The following is a 26,555-nucleotide window of genomic DNA, read 5'->3' on the forward strand; positions in this document are numbered from 1 at the left end:
TAAAAAGGAGCGAGGGCGGCCCGGGGGAAGCTACCGACGGCGGCTGCTCGGGCACAGACAGGACACCTCGCCGGCTGCAGGCCCAGGCTCTCGGCGGTGGAGCTAGGTGAGCCGGCGCGGGCGCGGCGGGCCGGGCGCGGGCGCAGCGCCACGCGGTGGGATGACCTTGGCGGGGGGAGAGGAGGCTGGGGCCCTGTGCGCCCCCGCCAGGCCCTGGAGGCGTCTCCGGGGACCGGCGGGTCGGGGGGACTCTCTGGCCGTCACAGCCGGCAGCGGGGGTGGCCGGCGCACACTCCTAAGACGTCGCCCTGGTGAGAAAAGCAGTAAACAACCCGCTCGCGGGCAGCCGGGCTCCCTGCCCCCATTGGGCCGGGAAGCGCGCGCCCGCCTGTTCCTCCTCCAGAGCTGTGTCCCGGGCCGGGTCATCCCGACCAGGGTCATCCCGACCCTGTGACCCGCCCGTCCCTGGGGCTGGCCGGGGAGGCGGCCCAGGAGGAGCCGGGCAGTTTGCTGGGGTGATCCTAGGGAGGAGCCTGCGAGGAATGGCTTGGCCCAGAGCCCGGTGACTTTCGGTTAGAATCTGGCTCCCCGGCCCTGCGTCGATTTCTGGGCTTCGGTTTCCGCAGCAAACTGCTGGAATAACAGTATCTACCTGCATCTATTTGAGGTGTTTTCTTATTCCAGGGAGTTTGCCTGGGCAACTTTCTGCACACAGTCACACACAATTCCAGGAACCCCCGAAGACAGAAATGAGAAAACAGGAACCTGGGGCTGGGTGGATTCAGCTGGAACCCACAGAAAAAGTTAAATGCACAGTAGGGAAGGAAAACGAAACAGAGAGGGAGACGGTGCCTCAGGCCCAGGGGGGTGTGGGAAGGGGGAAAGCAGGGCGGAGTCCTGGGGCATCACCTCTCCCCTCAGTTAATGACCCTGAGGGCCTGGGAGAGGGAGCGTGTAGGGAGCATGTGGGGTAACTGGGTTTGTGGGGCTCAGCCGCAGGCAGTCCAGATAGCTATGAGCTGGATTTACCCCTTTAGTGGGCTTAGGCCAGCCCCCTTCCCTGGCCACTGAGGAAGCCAACAGGCACAAGGAGGAGGACAATAGCCCAGTCCCCATATAGTGCCTGGCCAAGTAGAAACCCTCACCCAGTGGAGGGTGGGTTCAAAGGGAGGCCTAGCACCTTTTATTACCTTGGAAAACCTGATCCCCAAGTGCCTCCTCTCCTAGGTGAGTGCAGCTGAGATTCATTCATCTAGATAGAATCTAGATGAATCTATCAGTGCAGAGTGAGGGAGGAGACATGAAAGGCTGAAGAAGGGCTTGGGCTTGGCCAAGGCTACTTTCCTTTTCTTCCGTAGAGTCCTTTCCTTAATGGAGAATTGTTTTCTGTTGGCACTGGTGACGGTGACCAAGGGTCCTTGAGCATAGAAAAAGAGGCTGGGCCCTAGCTGGGTGCTCAGTGGTTAGAGCATCAGCCCACTAATGAAGGGTCGCAGGTTCAATTCCTGTGAAGGGCATGGACCTCCATTGCAGGCTCAATCCCTGGTCGGGGCATATGCGGGAGGCATCCCATCAATGTGTGTCTCACATCGATGTTTCTCCCCCACCCTTCCATTCTCTAGAAAAATCAATGGGAAAAATATCCTCAGGGCAGGATTAACAAAATAAATAGATAAGTAATTTCTTTTTTTTTTTTAAAGAAAGAGGCCCTAGCCGGTTTGGCTCAGTGGATAGAGCGTCGGCCTGCGAACTGAAAGGTCCTAGGTTCGATTCTGGTCAGGGGCACGTGCCCAGGTTGTGGGCCCGATCCCCAGTGGGGGACTTGCAGGAGGCAGCCGATCCATGATTCTCTTTCATCATGGATGTTTCTATCTCTCTCTCCCTCTTCCTTTCTCTCTGAAATCAATAAAAATATATTTTAAAAAATAATAAAAAAAAGAAAGAGGCTGAGTTGTTCCCACCCTGTGTGGCTTTCCCAAAGAGAGTTGAACGTTCCCCAGAGAGAGGTTCTGCACAAACCTTTTTGGGGCATTTGTCCCAGAACTGGGTACTGCCCAGTGAAGAGGTACAGATCTCTCATCTGGGGTCTTCTCAGGCCCAGAGGGTAGCAACACAGGCCTGGCACAGCCTGGCTCCAGTAGCTCCCTTGATATTCGGCCTGGACAGCCCTATTTCCCAACTGGTCAGAAGGTGAGAGTGGAAGCTTTTTGGTTCCAGGAAAAGCCTGTCCCTGTGCTGCTGACTCAGCATCTGACATTGAGGCCTGGTTCTTCCTTTCTCCACGTGCTAAACTAGGGAGTCGGAGTAGGAAGTTGCTCACATTTTAGGGCGGGGCGGGGGCGGGTAGGTATTTTGTGTTACTACGGGCCACTGGATTGAGAAGTGAAAGGGGGGAGAGCGTATGTCAGAGGAGCCTTGAAATGTCTGTTGAGTGACTTTCTTAAATGTGAGTGGTGCCTGTGTAGACTCCCTGCCATTGGGAGAAAAGGACTGAAATACTTGGGGGTGAAGACTCACCATGTCTGCCGCCTGTTTGTGAGCGTTTGGCATAAGGAAAGTACTAGAGATATGTGAGGTTGAACTGGATGAAATGGGACATTGTGAACGTCAAGGATGGAAATTGGGCATTTCATAGGGTCCAGCCTCATGTGTGGAGAGATGATGGGGTTGACAGTAAGTTGACCGATCAGGTTGAGGCACATACAGATGTGATTGTGCTCACTGGATATTAGGAGGGAGCCAGCAGTCTGGTCCCATGTCATCTCTTTGGTTTAAGCTCCCTACACATACTCCAGGAGCTGCCTAAGAGAGGGAGATGAATCCCGAGTCCTTCCTTGGTTGTTAATGTTGATATTCCACCCTAGTTTGGCTAGGGAGGGAGGTTTAGGGATCAAACACCATTACATGTCTAGACTTTAACTGGTCCCATTTTTAATCTCAAGCCTCATCCCCACTCCCTTTCCACAGCACCTAGGGCCTCCAAGTCTTAGCTCCCCTTTGCAGGGAGCACGTTTCACTTTTTTTGACCTGCAAATCATTACCGCTTGCTTCTAATCTTCCTGAGGGACATTGTAGCTCCTTTCTGCTTTTCTCTATATAGTTCTCCAATACTTTCTTTCCCTACATTTAATCCATGAACAGTTCTTAAAATTGACAGAAGTGCCCTGACCTGTTTGGCTCAGTGGATAGAGCGTCGGCCTGCAGACTGAAGGGTCCCAGGTTTGATTCCGGCCAAGGGCATGTACCTTAGTTTTGGGCACATCCCCAGTAGGGTGTGTGCAGGAGGCAGCTGATTGATGTTTCTCTCTCATCGATGTTTCTAACTCTCTATCCTTCTCCCTTCCTCTCTGTAAAAAAATCAATAAAATACATATTTTTAAAAAATTGACAGAAGTTTAATTGTAATGCAGGTACCCTTTCCCACTGGTGTTTGTGAGTTATTTATGTTGATACATACAGTTCTAGTTCATTCATCTTAATGGTCAGTATATTTATCTACCGAGGGACAGTTAGGTTGTTACTGCTTCTTCAGTGTTGCTCACAGGGCTACTAAATATCTTTGGATCTCTCACTTTGCAAGAGTCTCTCTAGGACAAAAGTGGAAGTTAAATTAATTGCTGGCTAGAGACAGTGCTTGGAGGTAAAATGAGGTTTTACCTACCGGTACTCCCAGCAGCGAGGAGGGCTTCTGTTTCTCGTGTTTCCCAACGCTGGATATGATCAGACTTTGATTTTTCTCAAGCACCACTTTCCCTCACCTGTAAAACATAAGCTTACACAAGACTTTTCCAGTGTTACTGTTTGATGAGTGCTGGGTGCCGGGAAGGAGGCATTTCGGCATTCCTGACTGTGTTATCTGTCTCTACCAGGCCAGTAACTCATTTAGCCTGGTCATCAAGACAACCTAGAGTTAGCAGCAAGGACGGGGAGAAGAGGATGGGGCAGATACCACCGAGATAGTACACTGGCTCAGTACGGAGCAGTCTGGAAACACTCAGATATTCTGCCAAGAGACCCAGCGGAGGCTGGGCTTCTCTATGACCCTCTGACCGGCTGACCTGGACTCTGGGCAGAATGTGCTCACACACACCGGAGTCACATGGCTTCTCGGCTTGCACAAGACCTGGGAAGGTGGTGCCAGTTAAGGGCTTCAGTCACTCCAAGGTTGAGGCCTTCATTGTCCAACATCAGTTGGAAGCCATCTGCCACCCATTCTCATCCACTTCACCCTGCGGGTGTTCGGGAGGTACTTGGTTCTCGTGTTCGAGATGGCAGAACAAACCATCGTTCGAGTACTTGTCACTAAACTTGGGAGGATCCTAATTTTTCATCCACACTGGGGTACTTTGGAGAATAAAAAGAATTACCCCAAGACGTCAACTGGCCTGTGCACAGGGCGAGGCATAGCACTGCGCTAGTGAGCGAGAGGCTGTTCCCTAGTGGCAGTTCATTGTAAGGCTGCTGCTCAGAGACAAGCAGCATGAAAGGCTTTTGGAAAAAGAGCACCTTCTGTCTCCCCACAGCCTGGTGAAGTGAGTATCTTTTCCTGGGGCCCCAGGAGAGGAAACCAAGACCAAGCCAGAGAGACGAAGCCTTTCTGTTACTCGCTTCTGTGGTTTCCAGCATCTCGGTCACGCGGGCACCCATCCGGCAGGGAGATGTAATTTAGCCTGTGATTGAATTAGGGAGCCGCGTGCTCCTACAAGCCGGAGAAGCATGGGGCACTAATCTCATCCAAATCTCCTAAGGATTTTTATAAAGTAGTTGGAAGGTCCTTCAGAATCCTGACAGTATGTCCATTTTCGAACCTGAGACACGGGGATGCCGAGCCCCATGCAGCATCTCAGGCAGTCCACATCAGTTGGTGAGCAAAAGCTTCCAGAACTTTCCAGAATTCTGAGAAACTGTGTCTTGTTTCTCAACAATATAAACTTTTTCGACTCATTGGGACCTTCCTGGGGTTCACTGTTTTAAGCCTAAGGTAGTCATTTGCTCCTGTGTGCAGCATGTGGGCTGTTGTGGCTGATCTTAAGCAATGTTCCATTTCTGGGTTCTGTAGCCCCATGGTTTGCAGGCAACATGGTGGGAGTTAGTCACTTATTTTGGAGCGATGACTGGCAGGTGGGCAGCAGGGGAAGTGGCCAAGGCAAGCGGGGCCTGCTCACAGGCTCTCCTTGGAACCTGCAGGGCTGATGAGGCCTGATGCTGGCGGCCACCTGCAGTGGGTGCCTTTTTCTGGGTCACACAGCAATTGCTTTTGGGGGGGGGGGGGGCGGTGGGGAGACACATTTCAGCTGCAGGGAGTCAGGTTCTAGGGGATGGATAGCCAACCTGGTACCTCTTCATCCTCACACACAGCGTTTGAGACAGGTGACAACCAGGAGCCCTTCATGTTTTTTGTTTTTAAAGATTATAAGCCAAGAAGCAGTTAACCAAATTTGCCTTAGAAGCAAAGCCATAAAACAGAAAAGACCAGATCAAAGGCTGAGATTCTGAGTCAACAAGGAAAGGCCTGGGGTTTCCTTCAGGTCGAGCAGAGCCTATTGGCGCTTGTGTCCGTCACCGCAGTGCTGCCCGACATTGAGGTGTAGCTGGGCAAACTGAAATTTAGGGGAAATGAAGGTCCGCCTCCTTTTGTTTGTTTGAAAGTGGTCAAAAGTTTAGGAATAACTGCCGTTAACAACAGCCAGAGGCAAGAGAAGTCTTTGTGGAAGAGAAAGAAATGTACAGAGTTCTTTAGCAAGTCACACTCAACCTTCACACCCCTCCTGCCTTCCCACCTACAAATACATAATGTGTGTAGGTGGAAAGGCAGTCGTGTGTGTGTGTGTGTGTGTGTGTGTGTGTGTACAGAAAATATGGCACAACTTTAATTTGTGACTATTGGCAGCATGCAGGCACTCGATTTTTTTATTCTTTAGAGCCAGCTGTGAAAGAGGTGAGCAGTGGATGGGCAGCAGCAGTGGACATGGAAGAGCAAACTACCGGGTGGGAAAGACTTGCTGGACATTCATTCATCTTTTTCTGTGTTAGCCAGGAGATGGCAGCTGGCTTATTTGGAAAGCTCAAGTATATATGTCCTGTCTCATCAGATTCAATACAGATTTGGATTCCAGTCTACCTGAGGGCTCTGTAAACACCCTTTTGGAAAAAAATCAAGGCTGGTGGCAGCCAAAACTGATTCTGTGTCTTTAGGGATGTCAGGGTTTGAAGTCTCTCAGGCGTCAGCTCCTCTCCTTCTGTGTTCATTCGATCTCTTTCCAGAGTCCCAAGGTCCATGTTAGTCCCAGGAATGGCTTCAGGGTAGTCTGGGAACCAGTTCTGCAGTGAGGGGAGGGGAGGCAGAGGTAGGAGCGCCTGGCCGCAGGCCCTTTATTTTCACATGATATTCTCAGAACTGCAGTGGGATGTACTTTCATATAAACCACTAAGTGCTATAGAGATATGGAGAACAAAGAAATGAGAGAACGCCCCCGCCCCCCCTCATTTTTTAGCTAGATATTAGCTTGGAAAAGGGGAAGGAGGGTGTAGTGGAATGTACTCGGGCGGTCCAGCTGACGAGGACAGAACAAACATCTGCCCAGCACACTTCCCTCCACCAGCCCACACGCTGAAAGGCAGGGTGGTGACTCCAAGCATTCTCACCCTGTGGGGTCCCTCTCCCTCGTGAAATCAGCACTTTCTGTTCATTCTGTCTTGTAATCAAGGGAGGGAACGCACAGAATTGAGAGAAGAAAGGGAAGTGTTTGCCAAAAAGAGGGGAAGTGAAAGCTGTTGTTTCGTGCTAAGGCCACAGAACCCAGGACAAACAGCACAGCCTGTTGCTTTAACCATCTGCGTGTCGTTGGTCCAGTGTTCATGATTCCTGTGGACGTGGGGAGAAAGAAAGCTGTCTGGTGCTCACTAAATGACATCGCCACTGCTCTGGGGATCTCTGTTTTCCCTCTGGGAGGAGAAACTTCATATTCTTTGGGCTCAACAGTCCCAGGACCCTCAGAATGGAAGACTATTTGGAGGTTGATTGAGGTGAAAGCCCCAGTTTTAATTCAGACTCTTCTTTGCGATATGGAGGTATTGTGGACGGGTTTGGAGTGGACCTGGATTCTCTGGCACAGGCCATAGGCGGAGGAAAGAAGAAAGAGGGAGGGAAGGCAGAGGGTGGTGTATCGGACCTGGGAACTGAATGTGCCCGAAGGAGCAGCCCTGCGTAGCCTTCTCACCGTAGGGCAGCCACTGTGCCAGGGGCCTCGGCCCACCTCATTACACTCTGGACTTGCACCCGGAGAAATTAGTGACCATGAGCTCCATGATACAGGTGGTGAAACAGGCTCAGTGAAGGTTGGTGCTCCAGGCTGCACAGCTAGTGAGTGGAAAAGCCAAGTTCGGAATCCAGGTCCCCTGACGCCAAGCTCATGCCCACCCTCGCTGCTGGCGATGGTGGCTGTTGACCACTGGATCCCAGCCCAGACTCTCTCCTCCAATGCCTTGGCGCTGTGCCTGGGGCGCTGGGCTGAAAGGATGGGCTGGGAGTCGGTGGTCAGAGGCCCTTAGTTCACGGGAGGGGACCCTGGTTCTCCACTGAGGTTATAAGGGAGGAGAATAAAGTTGGCAGGAAATAATGGAACCAAAGGACTAAGCAGGGTGAGTGCATGAAAGACATGTGGTGCAGGAGCTCTCGGGGCCTGGCAGGACTCCCGACTCAGGCTGGGGGACGGCCATGGCAGTTGTCAGTGCAGGAGCAGAGAACCATCTGGAAGGTGGGAGGTGCCTCCTACCACAGACACGGGAGAAATAGTGCTTTAAAATCCGAGTTGCCATGGATATGCTCCCATTCTCCCCCTGCTTATGAGTTAACATCTCTATGAGTTAACATCTCGGCAGATGGCTGATCCCTCAGGGGGCACCTGGGGACACCCCTGTTGTCATTTAGGGAGCCTTCCACTGGGACTGCCTCCTGCACTGGGTTCTCTAACCCGACTGCTTTGCTCCCTAGATTGCTCTTTGCCCCCTTCGCCATGTGAGGCCACAGGGAGACATTTACCTGACAGTTTGGAGGTTGTGTGGGTCCCTGACATGTGGTCATGTGAGTGGCAGCTTCCCCATGAGTCACTGAAAATGGGAAAGTCAAGTGTTTTGAGCAGGAAGTCCCTAGGGAGGAAGCCTCATTGGTGTCTGCGGAGATGATTGTAAGTGCACCTGGGGGCTCATTGAGACCGTGTTCTTGCCCTGGCTGAGTGGCTCAGTTGGCTGAGCCTCAGTCTATGCACTGAGAGGTCCCCAGTTTGTTTCCCGGTCAGGGCACATGTCCAGGTTGCGGGCTCAGTCCCTAGTAGAGGACATGCAGGAAGCAGCCAATCAGTGATTCTCTCTCATCACTGATGTTTCTATTTCTCTCTCCCTCTCCCTTCCTCTCTGAAATCAATTAAAAATATCAATTTAAAAAATAAATAAGTGTTCTTTCCTCAGTTTGGTGGCATGGGGTCTTTGGTCGCCCTAACCATTCTTCCTAAAAGAGCAAAGTTTCAACCTTCTGGGCCTTTAAATACAGTTCCTCATGTTGTGACCCAACCATAAAATTATTTTCGTTGCTTCTTCATAACTGTAATGTTGCGACTGTTATGAATTGTAATGTAAATATCTGATATGCAGGATGGTCTTAGGCGACCCCTGTGAAAGGGTCGTTCGACTGCCAAGGGGGTCGCGACCCACGGTTGAGAACCGCTGATTTAAAGGATGTATAATGAAAAATAAGTTCCCCTTTTGCAGTTAGTTATACTTTTGTGTGTGTTTCTTGATGTTTAACATGTAATGGCAGGAATATACTTGGACATTGCTTAATGGGTTCATGCGCTTACATTACCATGACTCACCTGCGGTGTGTAACTTGTGCATATTTACTTTATCGGTACAGTATGATTCACTTCAACTAATCCATCTCTTAAAGGCTGCTTTGTATTCTATTATTTCACTATTTACTGTATCTTAACAAGTACTCTGTTATTCCACCCTTGCTTGGTTTCGGGTCTTCTGCTAATACAAAGAATATGTAGGAAGCATCTGTGTACCTGTATCTTTGCGTTTTGAGGCTGGTATAAATCTAAATGTCAGATTGCTGAGTCAGAGGGCATGCAGATGATAGAGACGGTCCCTGCCACGGGGCAGGGTGACATCTCTGTTTCCCCACATCTAACACACACATCCTGGCCCCATCGAGAACTATTAGACTGTCCCGCCTTTGCCACTCTGGTTGAAGATAAATATCTCCTTAATTTTATCTGTAGCTGCCTGTGGTTGAGCATTTTTTAATATGTGTTGGCCATTCTTAGTTCTTTACTTTAAAAAAAATATATATATTTTATTGATTTCAGAGGAGGAGGGAGAGGGAGAGAGAGATGGAAACATCAATGATGAGAGAGAATCGTTGATCCGGCTGCCTCCTGCATGCCCCACAATGGGGATTGAGCCCGCAACCTGGTTATGTGCCCTGACCGGGAATTGAACCGTGACCTCCTGGTTCATAGGTCGACACTCAACCACTGAACCACACCGGCCAGACTGTAGTTCTTTTTCTATAAATTCACTGTGTATGTTCTTCTACCATTTCTCTATTACATTGTTTCTGTTCTGACTTTAAGAGCCCCTTGGATAATAAGAAAACAAAGCCTTAAGTATATGTAAGCACTAATTTATGTTTGCTTGCCACTTTTTGTTTTTCTAGAAGAATATTTTCATTGTAATTAAACATCTCCCCCCCCTTTTTAAAAAATATTTTCCCTTTTAAGGTTCTGTTTTATGTCAATCTTAGGCATTCCTCACTCCACTATTACATTTTTTTCAAGTGCATTTATTTTCTTCCTACAGCTTCAGTGCTTTTATTCAGTGTCTTTCTTCCATGTAGCACTTTACGTGTGTAAGAAATCAAGTGTAAAGATTCAGCCTTACTTTTTTTTTTTTTCCCTCCAAGTGCGTAGGCAGTTGTATAAGCATCATCTACTGAGATATGCAATTTTCTCACTCTACCACATGCACGAAATTCTCACACAGGATATGCTTCTGAATGCTCTGTCAGTTTTGTTGATCAGATTGGTCCTGGGCCAGCATCACCTGGAGGTTATAATACATTTACTCCCACAGGGGCCAGGCCTTCATTCCTGCTTTTTCCCCCACAAATGTCATGTTATCCTCTCCCCGCCCCCCCCTTCCCCCCCCCCCCGCCAGCTATTCTTAGGCATTTATTCTTCCAGATGAATTGTTGCTTAAGCAACAGTTAAGTTTAAATATTCCCTCAAATACAGCTCACTGTGTGGGAGGCTGTCACCTAAGACATGTCATCTTCATGTAACCCTCACAGGGACCTGTGACCTGTGAGGACAGGAAATCCCCCAACACACACACACACACAAACACACTCAGCCCCCGCTGTGTGGGCATCTCACAGGCCTGGGGGTGGTGTGGCATCAGGATGCATTTGTTGTTTTCATGGAGCTGCTGGCCTGACGGCATGATTCAGAGGCTGAGCTGGAAATCACTGTCCCCTGACTCACTAGCCAGTCCCAGGTCTGAGGGCCGAGGTTGAGGTGTGGAGGATTCCCTTCCTGGAAGCCCATCTCTGGTACCAGAAGCAGAGGCCTTGGCTGGCTAGAAAAACCGGAGAGAATCCCAGGAGACTGGTGCCGCTGGCCAAACCAGCCCTGCTTCCCCGGTTCTCTGGAGATTGGCACACGCCCTCCATAGCTTGGCTAATGATTTGCTTGTTTTGTATCCAAATGGTGGCTCATGAAATTTGTTTTGTTTTGCTTTTTTTTTTTTTTTTTTTTTTTAATCCACTTGTGACATAATCACACGGACAGACTGTTTACTCTTTCAGAGCACTAACTTGGGAAAAGTCTCAACTTTGTCCTACAGATCCATGGCGAGACAGCAGGGAGGGCATTGGACTCAATTTAGCCTGAAGATGTAGATGTATTCATTCGTGTAGGACAGACTCGTTGATCCTGCTTGTTGCCGGGGCCCTGGGGTTTTGACAGAACAGCAGGTCAGCCCTGGTCCTCACAGCTCACAAGATGGTCTGGGCCACAAACCATCCAGTGAACAGCACCATTTCAGACTGTGAGCTTGGTCCTTGCAGTAACTGATAGCCCTAGAGACCCAAGCAGCACACATCCCAGCCCTCAGCTGCCCAGGAGCCTCCCTGCAGGCATCACCGCCCCTCCGCTTTCCCTGTCCTGGCTCCAGCCACCTGGAGGAGAAGCGCACGTGGTCTGTCTTAGCCCATTCAGGCTGCTCCAACAGAGGACAGACTGGGTGACTTCTAAACAGACATTTATTCCTCACAGTCTGGAGGCTGAAAGTCCAAGTTCAGGGCACCAGCATGGTTACGAGGGCACACGTCCAGGTCACGGACTTCTCGCTGTGTCTTCACAGCAGAAGGAGCAAGGGCTCTCTCTGGGGTCTCTCTTATAAAGGCACTGATCCCATTTATGAGGGCTCTACACTCGTGACCTAATGGCCTACCAAAGGCCCCATGTCCTAATACCACATAGGGGCCTAGCATTTGGGGGTGACACAAACAGACCAGAGCACGGTCTTGTGTGCTTTAGGCACAGGTTGGGACTTTGAGACTAGACCTGGGAGCCCACAGGCACTGTGGGTCCGAGAGTGTTCTCTGCTGCTCCACCCGGCCCCCCCCCCCCACCCCCCCTCCAACCCCAGGCTTGATGAGGAAACAGAAACAGAAGGGGACAAGCGGCAGCCAGGGCAAAAACATGGGTCTTTTATCCACTGGGTTATTCCTGGCCTAGGAACCTCGTTGTGTGTGGACTTGAGTGGAGGAGGAGGAGCCTCTGATGTCTTGTGTCCTTTCCTTTCTAGGTGAATCTAGGATCCAGCTTCCAAAATGTGGCGGCTCTTGGCCACCCTCAGCTGCCTGGTGGTGCTGACCAGTGCACGGAGCAGACCCAGTCTCCAGCCCCTGTCAGATGAGCTGGTCCACTATCTTAATAAGAGGAACTCTACATGGAAGGTGAGCTGTGGGGACTGCTTTCTGCACGTGTCCCTCCCGAGGGTGGTCAGTCTGGGCACCTTGATTCCCAGCAGAGGTGGCCCACAGGACAGTTGAAAATCTGATTCAGAGTCATGGCTGCTCAAGACCATGCCCACCTCCTCCCTGCCCCCTTCTGTGTGTGTTGGGGGACGGGGGCGGGGGCGGGGGGGAGCGTGCATATGTGAGCGTGTTGGGGGTGCGTGGGAAGGTAAATGGCTTTGAAAGTGTTCCTAACTGAGCTCCATTGTGGTAGGTGTTGTGGCTCATCAATACCAGCAGCTCCTTGGTTCTGCCCAGCCCTGAGGCCTGGGACTTCAGGAACAAAGAAATGAGGAATAGGTCATGTTCAGGGCTATGGGGGTCTCTCTTGACATGAGCTGAAAAGAGGAGACCCCCACTGGTCTGAGAGCTGCACGCTGCCCACGAGGTCCCTCTGGACTGGTCCTGGCCTGCTCTGCAGGGAGCCCATCTTAGACTATTCAGGCTGCTACAAAATGCCACACACTGGGTGGCTTATAAACAAATTCATCGCTCATAGTTCTGGAGGCTGGAAGTACAGGATCAAGGTGCCAGCAGGGTCAGGTTCTAGTGAGGGCCCTCTTCCAGCTTGTAGATGGCTGGCTTCCCTCGGTACCTTCACATGGTGGGCGGGGCAGGGGAGCTCTCTGGCGGTTCCTTTATCGGGGCACTAATCCCCTGCATAAGGACTCCACCCTCATGACCTGAGCACCTTTCAGAGTCTCTTCCAGATACCAGCACACCGCAGGTTAGGTTTCAGCATGGATTTTGGGGAAATTTGTTGGTCTGTAGCAGTAGAGCAGCCCCCGTCCTCTGCTGAGTTGGGAGGGACCCCTGGCCTTGTCCAGCCTTGAATGTGAGCAGCGTCCTAGTCTCATCCCCCCTGTCCCCGGAAACACCCCCTCTGTTCGTGGGTGACTGTTGGGATGGGCTGTCTTCCAGGCCGGACACAACTTCCGCAACGTGGACATGAGCTACGTGAGGACTCTGTGTGGCACCAAGCTGGGCGGGCCCAAGCTGCCCGAGAAGTGAGTATCTGCTCCCTGGGGCAGGAGGAGCAGGCGTTGGTTTGGGACAGTGGGAAAAAGGGGAGAGAGAAGGCCTCCCTGGCGTCTGCAAGTCTCACTTCTCCCAGAGACTCTCCTTGAGGGCAGGGCTCAGCCCCAAATGCCAGTGTTTCCCACACGCTTCTCCGGGTGGGAAAGGCCCCAAGTCTGGGTCTCCGCAAGCTAGGTGGGCCCAATCTTGAATAAGGAAATTCTGGGAAAAGCCAGATGATCTGCCCTTGATGTCTGACTTTTCTAGAAAGTTCTGGACAGTTTCATGTAGGCATTATTACTCTTGTAGGAAGCAGTAAATCAGTCTTGACAGTGAGGGTGGGTTAGTGAAGTTATGGGACATCACACAGTGGCAAAGATGTTAAAAATGATGATGTGAGGAGCCAGGGCACATGTATGCTCGGGGGTGGGGCGGGGGAAGCAAGAAACACAATGATCTGGACCCTGTGGCTAAAACTCGTGAAAAACATCCACAAAATAAGTCGAGAAAGAAGGCTGTGGGGTGGTAAGTTGTATTAAGCAGCAGAATCAGGTTTTATTTTCTAAACTTCCAAGAGGACATCCCTCTTCTGTATGTTGTGTGCCTCACTCCCTTTCTCGGGGACGGCCCGCAGGCAGCTGCCCTTTGCAGGGATGGGGTGGGATGAGCAGCACAGGTGGTAAGATGCAAGTTTATAATGGAGATCTTCCTTTATCCAGAGTGTGGCTTGCTGAGGACATAACTCTGCCTGAAAACTTCGATGCCCGGGAAAACTGGCCAAACTGCCCAACCATCAAGGAGATCAGAGACCAGGGTTCCTGTGGCTCCTGCTGGGTGAGGCCCTGCTGTCGGGAGTGGCTAGAGCAGGGAGTGGGTGGTGGAGGGGGGCCCTGGGAGTGACGAGGGGATTGGAGTTGGACTAGCTGTGACTGGACACATTACATAACTTTCCCGAGTCTCAATCTCCAGCAGTATAAACATAATCAAAACCCCTGTGATCCTGAGTTATTACAGAGGCTAGGTGGAAGAAAGGAATGTATAGCCCAGCCTGTGTGGCTCAGTGGTTGAATGTTAACCTATGAACCAGGAGGTCTCAGTTAAATTCCTAGTCAGGGTATATGCCTAGGTTGACCCCCAGTAGGGGGTGTGCAGGAGGCAGCCAATCAAATGATTCTCATCATTGATGTTTCTATCTTTCCCTCTCCCTTCCACTCTGAAATCAATGAAAATATATATTTTTTTAAAAAGTGTATAAAGCCCTGTGCACAGGCCACGGCCATGTGCAGGTTGTGAAGTGTTTTTATTTCTGTTTGACATGCTGTCTTGAGCCATCAGCAATACCCTTAGTTTTGACCTCCACTGTGTGTCATGAAGACTCAGTGACTGTCTTAATTTTGTTTTTTAACTGGTAAAATACACAATATAAATGTAACCATTTTAATCATTCTTTTTTTAAAATATATTTTTATTGATTTCAGAGAGGAAGGGAGAGAGAGAGAGAGAGTCAGACACATCAATGATGAGAGAGAATCATTGATTGGCTGCCTCCTGCACGCCCCCACTTGGGATCAAGCCTGCAAACGGGCATGTGCCCTTGACCAGTTTGGTACCTAGGACCCTTCAGTCTGTAGGCTGATGCTCTATCTACTGAGCCAAACCAGCTAGGACTTTTTTTTAATCCTCATCCGTGAACATGCTTAGAGAGAGAGAGCAACACCAATGTGAGAAACATCCATCAGTTCCTCCAGTACTCGCCCTGACCAGGGATTGAAGCTGCAACTTGGGTTTGTGCCTTGACTGGGAATCCAACCTGCCACCTCTTGATGCATGGAACGATGGTTCAACCAGCTGAGCCACACAGGCCAGGGTTTAATCATTCTTTTTTTTTTTTAAAGAAGCCTTATTTCTTTCTTTTTCTTTTTTTTTTTTTAAGTATATTTTATTGATTTTTTTACAGAGAGGAAGGGATAGGGATAGAGAGAGAGAAACATCAATCAGTTGCCTCCTGCAACACTACCTACTGGGTATGTGCCCGCAACCAAGGTACATGCCCTTGACCGGAATCAAACCTGGGACCCTTGAGTCTGCAGGTTGACTCTCTGTCCACTGAGCCAAACTGGTTAGGGCATCATCATTCTTAAGTATATAGTTCAGTGGCATTAAGTATGTTCACATTATGTGGCCATCACCACCATCCATCCACACAGCTCTTGTCATCATCTTGTAAAACTGAAACTCTGTCCCCATTAAACACTAACAACCCCATCCGCCCTCCCCTTTGCCCTCAGCAACCACCTTTCTATTTTCTACTTTCTACTATGATTATGACTAGTCTGGATACCTCATAGAAGTGAAATCATAGAATGTTTGACCTTTGAGCTGTGTTTATTTATTTATTTATTTATTTATTTATTATTTTTTACTTAAATCTTTGTGGTTGAAACTATTGCATGTGTCCCCACACCCACCCCCCGCCTGAGGCCTCCACCACTCTTATTGTCTGTGTCCATGGGCTATGCATATATGCATACAAGTTCTTTGGTTGATCTCTTCCCATCTACCCACTGAGCCCCACCTTCCATCTGAGATCTGACAGTCTGTTCCATGCTTCTGTGTCTCTGGATCTTCTTTGTTCAGCAGTTTACTTTGTTCATTAGATTCCACATATGAGTGAGATCATGTGGTACTTGTCTTTCTCTGACTGGCTTATTTCGCTTAAGAGATTCTCCTTTTTTACTGCTGCATAGTACTCCATGGAATAAATGTACCACAGCTTTTTTTATCCACTCACCTCCTGATGGGCACTTGGGCTGTTTCCAGATCTTAGCTGTTGTAAATTGCACTGCTATGAACATAGGGGTGCATACATTCCTTCTGATTGGTGTTTTGGGTTTCTTAGGATATTCCTAGAAGTGGGATTACTGGGTCAAATGGCAGTTCTATATTTAATTTTTTTAGGAAACTCCATACTGTTTTCCATAATTGTTGCACGATTCTGCATTCCCATCAGCAGTGTACTAGGGTTCCTTTTCTCCACATCCTTGACAGCACTTGTCATTTGTTGATTTGTGGATGGTAGCCATTCTGACAGGTGTGAGGTGAAACCTCATTGTGGATGATCAGTGACTTGAGCATTTTTCATATTACTCTTGGCCATCTCTACATCCCCTTTGGAAAAGTGTCTATTTAGGTCCTTTGCCCATTTTTTAATTGGATTGTTTGTCTTCCTTTTGTTAAGTAGTGTGAGTTCCTTATATATTTTGGATATTAACCCTTTATCACATGTATCCTTGCCAAAAATGTTCTCCCATACAGTGGGCTCCCTTTTCATTTTGTTGATGGTTTCTTTTGCTGTGCAGAAGCGTTTTGCTTTGATGTAGTCCCATTTGGTTATTTTCTTCCTAGTTTCCTTTCCCTTAGGAGATGTATCTGCAAACATATTGCTACAGAGAGATTTTGCTGCTTATTGTTCTAGGGTTTTTATGGTTTCCTGTCTTATGTTTAAGTCTTTTATCCATTTTGAGTTTATTTTTGAGTATGGTGTAAGTTGGTGGTCTGGTTTCTTTTTTTTTTTTTGCATGTATCTTTTCAATTTTCCCAACAACATTTATTGAAGAGACTGTCTTGACTCCATTGTATGCTTTTGCCTCCTTTGTCAAATATTAATTGAGCATAATGGCTTGGGTTGATTTCTGGGTCTCTGTTCAATTCCATTGATCTATATATGTCTGTTCTTGTGCCAGTACCAGGCTGTTTTGATTATAGTGGTTTTGTAGTATAACCTGATATCTGATCTGGTATTGTGATTCCTCCAACTTTGTTTTTTCTCAAGATTGCTGCGACTGTTCAGTATCTTTTTAGGTTCCATATAAATTTTGGAGTATTTGTTCTAGATCTGTGAAATAATGCCATGGGTAATTTAATAGGGATTGCATTGGATCTATAGATTGCTTTGGGTAGTATGGACATTTTAATGATGTTGATTCTCACAATCCATGAACATGGTATATTCTTCCACTTGTTTATATCTTCCTCTGTCTCTTTTTTCAACATCTTATAGTTTTCAGAGTACAAATCTTTTACATCTTTGGTTACATTTATTCCTAGGTATCTTAATTTTTTTGTTGTTGCTATGGCAAATGGGATTGTTTAATTTCTCTTTTGAGAATTCCTTATTGGCATATAAAAATGCCATAGATTTTTCAATGTTAATTTTTTGTACCCTGCTACATTGCCGAATTGCTTTATTATATCTACTAGTATTTTGGTGGAGTCTTTAGGGTTTCCTATATACAATGTCATGTCATCTGTGAATAATGAGAGTTTTGCTTCCTCCTTTTCAATTTGGATGCCCTTTATTTTTTTCTTCTTGTCTAGTCGCTGTGGCTAGGACTTGCAATGCTATCTATAATAGTAAAAGCATAATATGCTAATTAGACCGGACGTCCTTCCAGATGAAGGCGGGGCTGTGAGGGCCGAGGCAAGCCGCAGTGGCTGCAATGGACCAGCAACCAGCGGGCTGTGGTGGGTGGGCGGGGCCTCCCTCTGTGAGTGAAGCCCTGGTCCCGGGTGCCGGAGGGAAGCTGGTGCCAGCAGCCAGAGGAAGGAAGGCCTACTCTTGCAAGAATTTTGTGCATCGGGCCTCTAGTTTGAATAAGAGTGGTGAAAGTGGACACCCCTGTTTTGTTCCTGTCTTAGGGGAAATGGTTTTAGTTTTCACCCATTGACTATGATGTTAGTTGTAAGTTTGTCATATATGGCCTTTATTATATTGAGGTATGATCCCTCTATTCCCACATTGCTGAGAGTTCTTTTATCAAAATGGGTGTTGGATTTTGTCAAATGCTTTTTCTATGTTTATTGATATGGTCATGTGATTTTTGTCTTTCAGTTTGTTTATGTGATGTATCACGTTTATTGATTGCAAATATCGCTGGAATAAATCCCACTTGGTCATGGTGTATGATCTTTTTAATATGTTGTTGGATCTGATTTGCTAGAATTTTGTTGAGGATTTTAGCATCTCTGTTCATCAGGGATATTGGCCTGTCATTCTCTTTCTTTGTAGTGTCTTTCTCTTGTTTTGAAATTAGGATAATGCTGGCTGCAAAAAAGAGCTTGGATGTGTTCCTTCCTCTTGAATTTTTTGGAATAGTTTGAGGAGAATAGGTGTTAGTTGTTGTTTTTTTTAATGTTTGGCAAAACTCCTCTGTGAAGCTGTCCGGACCAGGGCTTTTGTTTGATGGAGATGATGATGATGATGATGATGACGATTATTATTATTACTGCTTCTATTTCATCAGCTGTTATGACCTAGTCAGGTTTTCTGATTATTCCTGATTCAGTTTGGAAGATTGTATTTTTCTAGGAATTTGTCCATTTCACCCACATTGTCCAGCTTGTTGGCATATAGTTACTCATAGCATTTTCTTACAATTCTTTCTATTTCTGTGGTGTTAGTGGTTACTTCTCCGCTTTTATTTCTGATTTTATTTATTTGGGTCCTTTCTCTTTGTTTCTTACTGAGTCTGGCTAACAGTTCATCATCTTGTTTATCTTTTCAAAGAACCAGATGCTGGTTTCATTGATCTTTTGTATTGTTTTTTAAGTCTCTATGTCATTTATTTCTGCTCTCCTTTATTGTTTCCTTCCTTCTACTTACTCTGAGCTTTTCTTGTTCTCTTTTTAATTCTTTAAGTTGTTGGGTTAAATAGTTTATTATTAATTTTTCTTGTTTTTTGAGGTAGGCCTGTAGTACTATGAACTTCCCTCTCAGAACTGCTTTTGCTGTGTCCCAGAGATTTTGGGTTGTTTTGTGTTCATTTTCATTTGTTTCCAGGAATTTTTTTTTATTTCTTTCTTGATCTCATTGGTAGCCCATTCATTGTTTAATAACATGCTATTTAGTCTCCATATGTTTGAATGTTTTTGAGTGTTTATACTGTAGTTGATTTCTTAAAAATATATATTTTTTATTGATTTCAGAGAGGACGGGAGAAGGAGGGAGAGATAGAAACATCTTTGATCAGAGAGAATCACTGATTGGCTGCCTTCTGCACGCCTCCTCCTGGGGGTTGAGGCCGCAACCCGGGCATGTGTCCTGACCAGGAATTGAACTGTGACCTCCTGGTTCATAGGTCGATGCTCAACCACTGACCCATACCAGCCGGGCTGTAGTTAATTTCTAATTTCATTCCATTACCATCTGAGAATATGCTTAATATGATTTCAGTCTTCTGGAACTTGTAGAGACTTGTTTTGTGTTCTAACATGTGACCTATCTTTGAGAATAACCCAAGTTCACTTGAAGGTATATTCTGCAGCTTTGGGGTGAAATGTTCTATAAATGTCAAATCCATCTGATCCAGTGTGTCATTTAGCGTCATTGTTTCCTTGTTTTTGTCTGGAAGATCTATCCAGTGAAGTTAGTGGGGTGTTAAAGTCCCCTACTATGACTATATTGCTGTCAGCCTCTCTTAAAGTCCTCCAGAAGTTTTAATATATTTAGGTGCTCATATACTGGGTACATATATGTTGACCATAGTTATATTCTCTTGTTGCATCAACCCCTTTAGTATTATGTATTGACCTTTATTGTCTCTTGTGATGGCCTTCATTTTGGAGTCTATTTTGTCAGATATGAGTATTGCCACTCCAGCTTTTTTTGTTTCCATTTGCATGGAAATTTTTTTCCATCCCTTCACTCTCATCCTTTGTGTCTTTTCTGAGGTCTCTTGTGGACAGCATATATTTGGGCCATGTTTTTGTATCCATTCAGCTACCTTATGTCTATTGATTGGAGCATTTAATCCATTTACATTTAAGGTTTTTATTGCTAGGTACTTATTTATTGCCATTTTAATTCTTTATGCCTGTGTTTCTCTCTGTTTCTTTTTCTCATTACAGCAGTCCCTTTAGCATTTCTTGCAATGCTGGTTTGGTGGTGACAAACTCCTTTAGCCTTTTTTTGTCTGGGAAGCTCTTTATTTCCCCATCTTGAGATAGCCTTGCTGGATTTTTTAAAAAGATAATAATATGGATTATTATTTTTAAAAATATTTTTTAATTGACTTTAGAGAGGAAGGGAAAGGGAGATAGAGATAGAAACATCAGTGAGGAGAGAGCATCATCGATCAGCTGCCTCCTGCATGCCCCCTACTGAGAACTGAGTCCACAACCTGGACATGTGACCTGACCTAGAATCGAACCGTGATCTCCTGGTTCATAGGTCAATGCTCAACCACTAAGCCACACCACCTGGGCAAGTGTGAGCTGTTTTTTTTTTTTATGTTAGAAATCAAAACTACATATTTCAGAAATGAACTGAGTACCGAGGTAGAGGATTAAAGATTAAATGAACTTTAAAGCTAAATTTGAGTGCCAGGACCCTCGCCTGGCACTGAAAAAACTAGTCACCAAGGAAGTCTGAGGTGCCCACTGCAGCCTTACAAGGTCCAGGGGTGGGGCTTACCTGGGTAGGGATTGTTTCTGCAGGCATTTGGAGCTGTGGAAGCCATTTCTGACCGGATCTGCATCCTTACCAATGGGCATGTCAATGTGGAGGTGTCTGCCGAGGACCTGCTCACCTGCTGTGGCTTCCAGTGTGGAGAAGGGTGAGTCTGAGGCAACACCTTCCATGAGGGAATGGCACCTGGGAGACCTGGTCTGAGGCCTCCTCAGGTGGAGGGTGACTGAGGCTCCCTGGGGTGGGAGTGACATTGAGGACAGATGTGGTCGAGGCACTGTGAAAATCTGGGGAATCTGGAAGCAGGCCCTAGTATGGCTGCTGCTTCCTGGAAGGCTCCTAAACCCAGGCTGGCCCCACAGGGCTGGCTGTGGGTGGTGGGGTCTGGGCAAAACAGATGGGCTCAGGATTCATGGTTAAGTTTCTGATCTCGGATCTGATTTTTCTGCTCAAGGCAATGTAATAGCCTCAGAACCTATTTTCTTATCTGTAGTTAATAATGGTTCCCCAGATTGGTCACCCTGCCTTGTGTGCTGCCCTCTAAAAAGAAAAAGGTGTGTCCACCAGTTAAGTTTGCACTGGTGTTTTGGTTAGTACCCTGGGGAATTCGGTGTGCTCCCTCATTGAGAACCCCTGTTCTAGAAAGGACACAACCTGGTTTGGTGTAGACAGGAATCCGAGTGTCCTTCTGTCTCCTCGAGGGTCTTGGTGGGTGAGGTGGAGAGCTTGGGTGATTCCCTGGAAGCGACGATCCAGGGAAGGATGAATTGAGGGTCTGTTGGGACCTGGGAGAACTGTTGGGCTACTTGCCGAAGGCAGTGGTGGCTCCACCAGGCAGTGGTCTGGGAGCAGCTAGCACCTCTCTCACGATGACTTTTAATGAATGGCTCTTTTCTTAGCTGTAATGGGGGCTTTCCCTCTGGCGCTTGGAACTTCTGGACAAAAAAAGGCCTGGTGTCTGGTGGCCTCTATGACTCCCATGTAGGTGAGTGTCTGCCCTGAGTCCCTATCTAGCCAGATGGATTTTATAAGCAGTAACTAATGATGGTCTCATTTTCCACTATAAAGAAGATTGAGGGTTGAGGGTGAGAGTACTGGGCTGGAAAACAGGGTAGAAAGAAGTCAATCCTCTCAATGGCAAAATTAGCAATGGGCCGGGGGGAGAGAACAGACCCAGGCTGCAGACTTGGGGGTATCTACTGTTCCTGTGAGTCATCATCCTAATTTTTTCTGGCCTCGAAAAGTCTCTGTAGGGGCTGTTGGCCAAGACCTTCCTTTCTACTTGGTCCCTACAGGTTGCAGACCCTACTCCATCCCTCCCTGTGAGCACCACGTGAATGGCTCTCGGCCCTCATGTACAGGGGAAGGCGGGGAAACCCCGCAGTGTAGCAAGATCTGTGAGCCGGGCTACACCCCATCCTACAAAGAAGATAAACACTACGGTAAGCACACTGGGCTTGAGACCCGCTGACAGCCTTCCCAAGCCAAAGGAAGAGGCCAGGGCAGCTGAGTCTTGAGTCAGGAACATGGTATGGAGCAAGGAAGGGCACTAATGCCTCTTGCTTGCCTGCTGTGTTTTCTGTCTCCACCCCGAATTCCATCTCAGGGATGTGGTCTTAGGAGTCAGACCCTCCGAGTTGGAGGGGACCGAACCCCTTGTACAGGGGAGTGACCTGGTTCAGTCCTCCTGGTCCAGTCCCACTCTGCCCTCAGGGCCACATTCTCCCACTTCTCAACTTCCAGATCCAGTCCAATCACTCCTCCCTCGGGGTTCCTGGTCACCACCACCCCTCCCGTCCCCCCCTCTCCCCCTCCCCAGACTGGGCAAGTCCCCTAGATGCTCAGTCTTCACCTGGTGGCTCCCCTTAAATCAGTGAATTGGCTGGTGGAGCCTCTGGAGGCACGTCTCACCCCACCTGCTGGTTTTTTTGCTAGGATGCAAGTCATACAGCGTCCCCAGTAGCGAGAAGGAGATCATGGCAGAGATCTACAAAAATGGCCCAGTGGAGGCAGCCTTCTCCGTGTATTCAGACTTCCTGATGTACAAGTCTGGTGTGTATTGGCCCCAGGTGGCCACGGCAGGGAGGGGGGGTGGGGGGGAGGTCTGGGTTCAGGTGGGCCAACAGGACCTGATCAGAGGGGAAGGCAGGGTATCCAGAAGGGCAGTGCCAGGCCTCCCCTCACCAGGCTCTCCAGACCCCTCAGCAGCTGCTTCTGCTCTGCTTTCTTGCACCTGTTTGCCTCTTCTGCACATGCTATTCGGATCCCGTTGCAATGTTTTTATATGGCTAGTTCCTGCTCATTCCATTCATCCCTGAATAGCTAGCTCCAAGATCTCCCAGGGAAGCCTTTCCTCCCCTCCCTGGAGCCTCTGGCTCCCGCCTCCATTCTCCTCCATTGCTCTGTCAGCATATCCATCACCTTGTAACTGCAGATTTTGTGTCTGGGTTGAGTGACCTTCTTTATTCATTTTTTCTTGGCAAAGCCCTAGCCTTATGCCTACCACCCCCATGGACAAGGAAACAGGGACCTGGCCAGTTCTCGGCCTGAGAGCTGTCTTAGAAACCCCTTACCCCCGATGAACAGTCTGTGCTGACCACTTCTGTCTTATGTACATGCTGCTAAATTGAAAACTCCACAGCTCTCAACTCTCAGAAAGGATTAGACCAGTGGTTCTCAACCTTCCTAATGCCGCAACCCTTTAATACAGTTCTTCATGTTGTGGTGACCCCCAATTTCATTGTTACAAATTGAACATAATTAAAGCATAGTGATTAATCACAAAAACAATATGTAATTATATATGTGTTTTCCGATGGTCTTGGGCGACCCCTGTGAAAGGGTGGTTTGACTCTCAAAGGGGTCATGACCCACAGGTTGAGAACCGCTGGATTAGACAAAAGAAGATGATTCTGACAAGAAAAAAATACTATAAAGCTGGTAATTTTTTTAATTCTATACCAGTCTATTAGAGTCTCAGGCAAAGACAAACTATTAGATGAAACAAAAATATGAATAACTCTTATAATAACATCAATAAAAATTTAAAATTATACTAAATTTTATTTTAAAAGTGCTCTCCAGCCCTAACCTGTTTGGCTCAATCGATAGAGCATCGGCCTGCGGACTGAAAGGTCCCAGGTTCGATTCCAGTCAAGGGCATGTACCTTGGTTTCGGGCACATCCCCAGGGGGGAGTGTGCAGGAGGCAGCTGGTCGATGTTTCTCTCTCATCGATGTTTCTAGCTCTCTATCCCTCTCCCTTCCTTTCTGTAAAAAATCAATAAAATATATTTTTAAAAAATTTTTTTAAAAAGCTGGTAATTTTTTAAAAAAATATCTTTATTGATTTGAGAGAGGGAGAGAGAGAAACATCAATGATGAGAACCATTGATTGGCGCCTCCTGCACACCCCCTACTGGGGATCGAGCTTGTAACCCAGGCGTGTGCCCTGGACCTGAATAGAAACTGGGACCCTTCAGTCTGCAGGCCCACGCTCTATCCACTGAGCCAAACCAGCTAGAGCTAAAGTTGGTAGTTCTTAGCACAGCCCCCATGTTAGTTAAGAATACATTTCCAGCAAAGTGACTCACCAGGGTACAGCTGGCTGGCCAGTTCCCTGAGCACTTTTTCTCTCCCATTGATTGACACTGGCTCCAACAGCTCCTCTCTGGTGACCCCAGAGCAGCAGGTAAACTCTCTGCCACACACTGCTTTCGACAAATCATTACATGGAGTCCTAGTATGTAAAGCAGACCATTGGTATTTAAACGTTAAATTATTTAAATTCTAATTTATAACTTTAGTTTTAAAGGCAACCAACAGGCATGTTTCATTGGACTCCCATTTTAATGTTTACTCAACATAATTGTGTGTTGGGCTATCAAAAATATATTCAAATAACTACCGAATAGAGAACCCCCTGTTTGAAGACAGTAGTAGGCCTTTTGGGCCCCGATTAGCCTGCCTGGGGAGCCAGCTGACGTGGAGGGGTGCTGTGAGGGATGGGGCGGTGGCTGGGTCTCAGCCTGACTGGTGTTTTCCTTTCTCAGGTGTGTACCAACATGTCACCGGAGAAATGGTGGGAGGCCATGCAGTCCGCATTCTGGGCTGGGGAGTGGAGAATGGCACCCCCTACTGGCTGGTTGGCAACTCCTGGAACACTGACTGGGGTGACAATGGTGAGTGCCGCTCCCTTCCTGCTAAGAATAGGGTGTTACGAGCCAGAACACAGTTGTCATCTTATCTTCCTCTGCTCTACCCACTGCACAGCTCCAAACCCCAGGTTTAACTGTAATCTTCCAGGTGCTAGTGGGCTAGTTTCCCTCTGCCCCAAGGGCAGCTTCTGATCCTGAGAGAGGGTGGTAGGGAGCAGGGCCCAGCTTCAGATCTCTGTGCTCCCATCCCCTTGCACCAGGTGCAGTGACAGGTGACATGGGGTTGGTGTGGAGCGGGGCTGCTATGCAAACAGCGAAAGCTGGTAGAGCACCCTGATGCTGGTTTGGTGTCTGGTGACTCGCTCCTGGGTCTTTCAGGGATGAGTCTGAATATGTTGGCAAGGCCCCAAACCCAAGGCACACTTTAAAGGCATCTTACTTTTGCTTTCCAGGCTTCTTTAAAATCCTCAGAGGACAGGATCACTGTGGAATTGAGTCAGAGATCGTGGCTGGACTCCCCTGCACGGACCAGTACTGGAAAAGGATCTAACCTGCTGTGGGCCCTTCCAGCCAGCCCTGGGGCAGTGTTTCCTGAAATATAGCCAGTGGGGCTGGGGGTGAGATGAGGAATAGGAATGTCTTTTATTCTTTGAGTACAAATGGGTTTTAGACAGGGCCTGAAGGACTGGATTGGGCCAAACCTTGTGTCTACCATGAGAGCAGTCTTCCAAGGAGACACAGCCAAGGCCTGGCTACCTCCCAGGCCACTCAGTGGACTGTTGTCACAATGCATTTAAACCACTGCTACACGCAACGCAAGTCCTTCCCCCTTAGACTAGTGCTGCTCGGCTCTTCCTGCAACCACCTCCACATCCTTCGTCCTTCTCCATCTGTGCATCACCAGGGAGCATGATAGGCCTACAGGGTTTGCAGTTGTTCCAAAGGAACAAAAGGTGGATTTCCTAATGTTCGCTTCCCATGCATCCCACCATCAGCAGTACCTCTGAGCAAGCAGCTTTCTAATTTGGAAATAGGTTGAGAAGAGAATAGTGGGGCAGCCCTTTGGAAAAAGCCCCTCTCCCGGGGCTCCTGCATCTGTCGAGCTTTGCAGTGTTGCTAACCTGCTCTGATCTTGGCATGATTTTTAAATAGAAGTTTTATTTTTTTGTGCACCTCAGCTGATCATGAGAATGAAGTAGTCTAATGTTGGAAGAGCTGTACTAGTTTACCAACTGTCTCCTTAAAACAAACTGGGTGGTCTTGATTTGACTGACTTACTGACCTCTTAAAATAGAGAGAAACCAGCCTTTATTGTTTAAAAATCACTGCTATACCCTATTAAAGAAGGAATACTGTGCCAATAAAAGGTTTCTCCTTCAATGTCAGGTCTGTTCTGGTGGGACCTCAAAGATCATTTGTCTGTAGATTTGTGGCTGCTGTCTATCCTTATCCCACAGAAAGAAACATGGGCTCATGGATCTGGGTGCTCTTTAAACTCTAACGAGGGCTGTCAATCGAGGGGAACAAAGTAAATACCTAATTTTAGCTTCTCTTCACTCCAGCATCCTTTCAGACCACAGCTTCTCTCTTTTTAGTCCCTGTCACAGCTCATGTCCTGCTGGAGGACCAGCTTTCCCTGGCGCCTCCCACTGCTGGAATGGGGTGGAGGCAGAGCCTGGTGCGCTCCTTTGCAAGTTCCCTGTGACTTTAATTTACTGCTGGTTAAGAAAGATTCCTTTGGATAGGCCTAGCTAAGAATCATAAGCCACGAGGTACACCAGTTCTTGAGGGGAACAGAGGCAACTTGAAGAATCAATACCCATCCCACTGGCCTG

General features: G+C 47.8%; 1 protein-coding gene across 1 annotated transcript; it reads left to right on the plus strand.

The window, feature by feature from the left end:
- CTSB (cathepsin B) lies at positions 1-26,100 on the plus strand. Its single transcript, XM_070415487.1, has 10 exons — positions 1-106; positions 11,872-12,022; positions 13,004-13,089; positions 13,819-13,933; positions 20,594-20,712; positions 21,464-21,549; positions 21,860-22,006; positions 22,500-22,616; positions 24,616-24,744; positions 25,173-26,100. Exons 2-10 carry the CDS (start codon positions 11,897-11,899, stop codon positions 25,268-25,270), a joined length of 1,023 nt encoding a protein of 340 aa, XP_070271588.1. The 5' UTR covers positions 1-106; positions 11,872-11,896; the 3' UTR covers positions 25,271-26,100.
- The last annotated feature ends 455 nt before the right edge of the window (positions 26,101-26,555 follow it).

The sequence above is a fragment of the Myotis yumanensis genome, unplaced genomic scaffold (assembly GCF_028538775.1).
Source record: "Myotis yumanensis isolate MYYU_CA2020_CCGP unplaced genomic scaffold, mMyoYum1.0.hap1 SCAF_5, whole genome shotgun sequence".
Lineage (NCBI taxonomy): Eukaryota > Metazoa > Chordata > Mammalia > Chiroptera > Vespertilionidae > Myotis > Myotis yumanensis.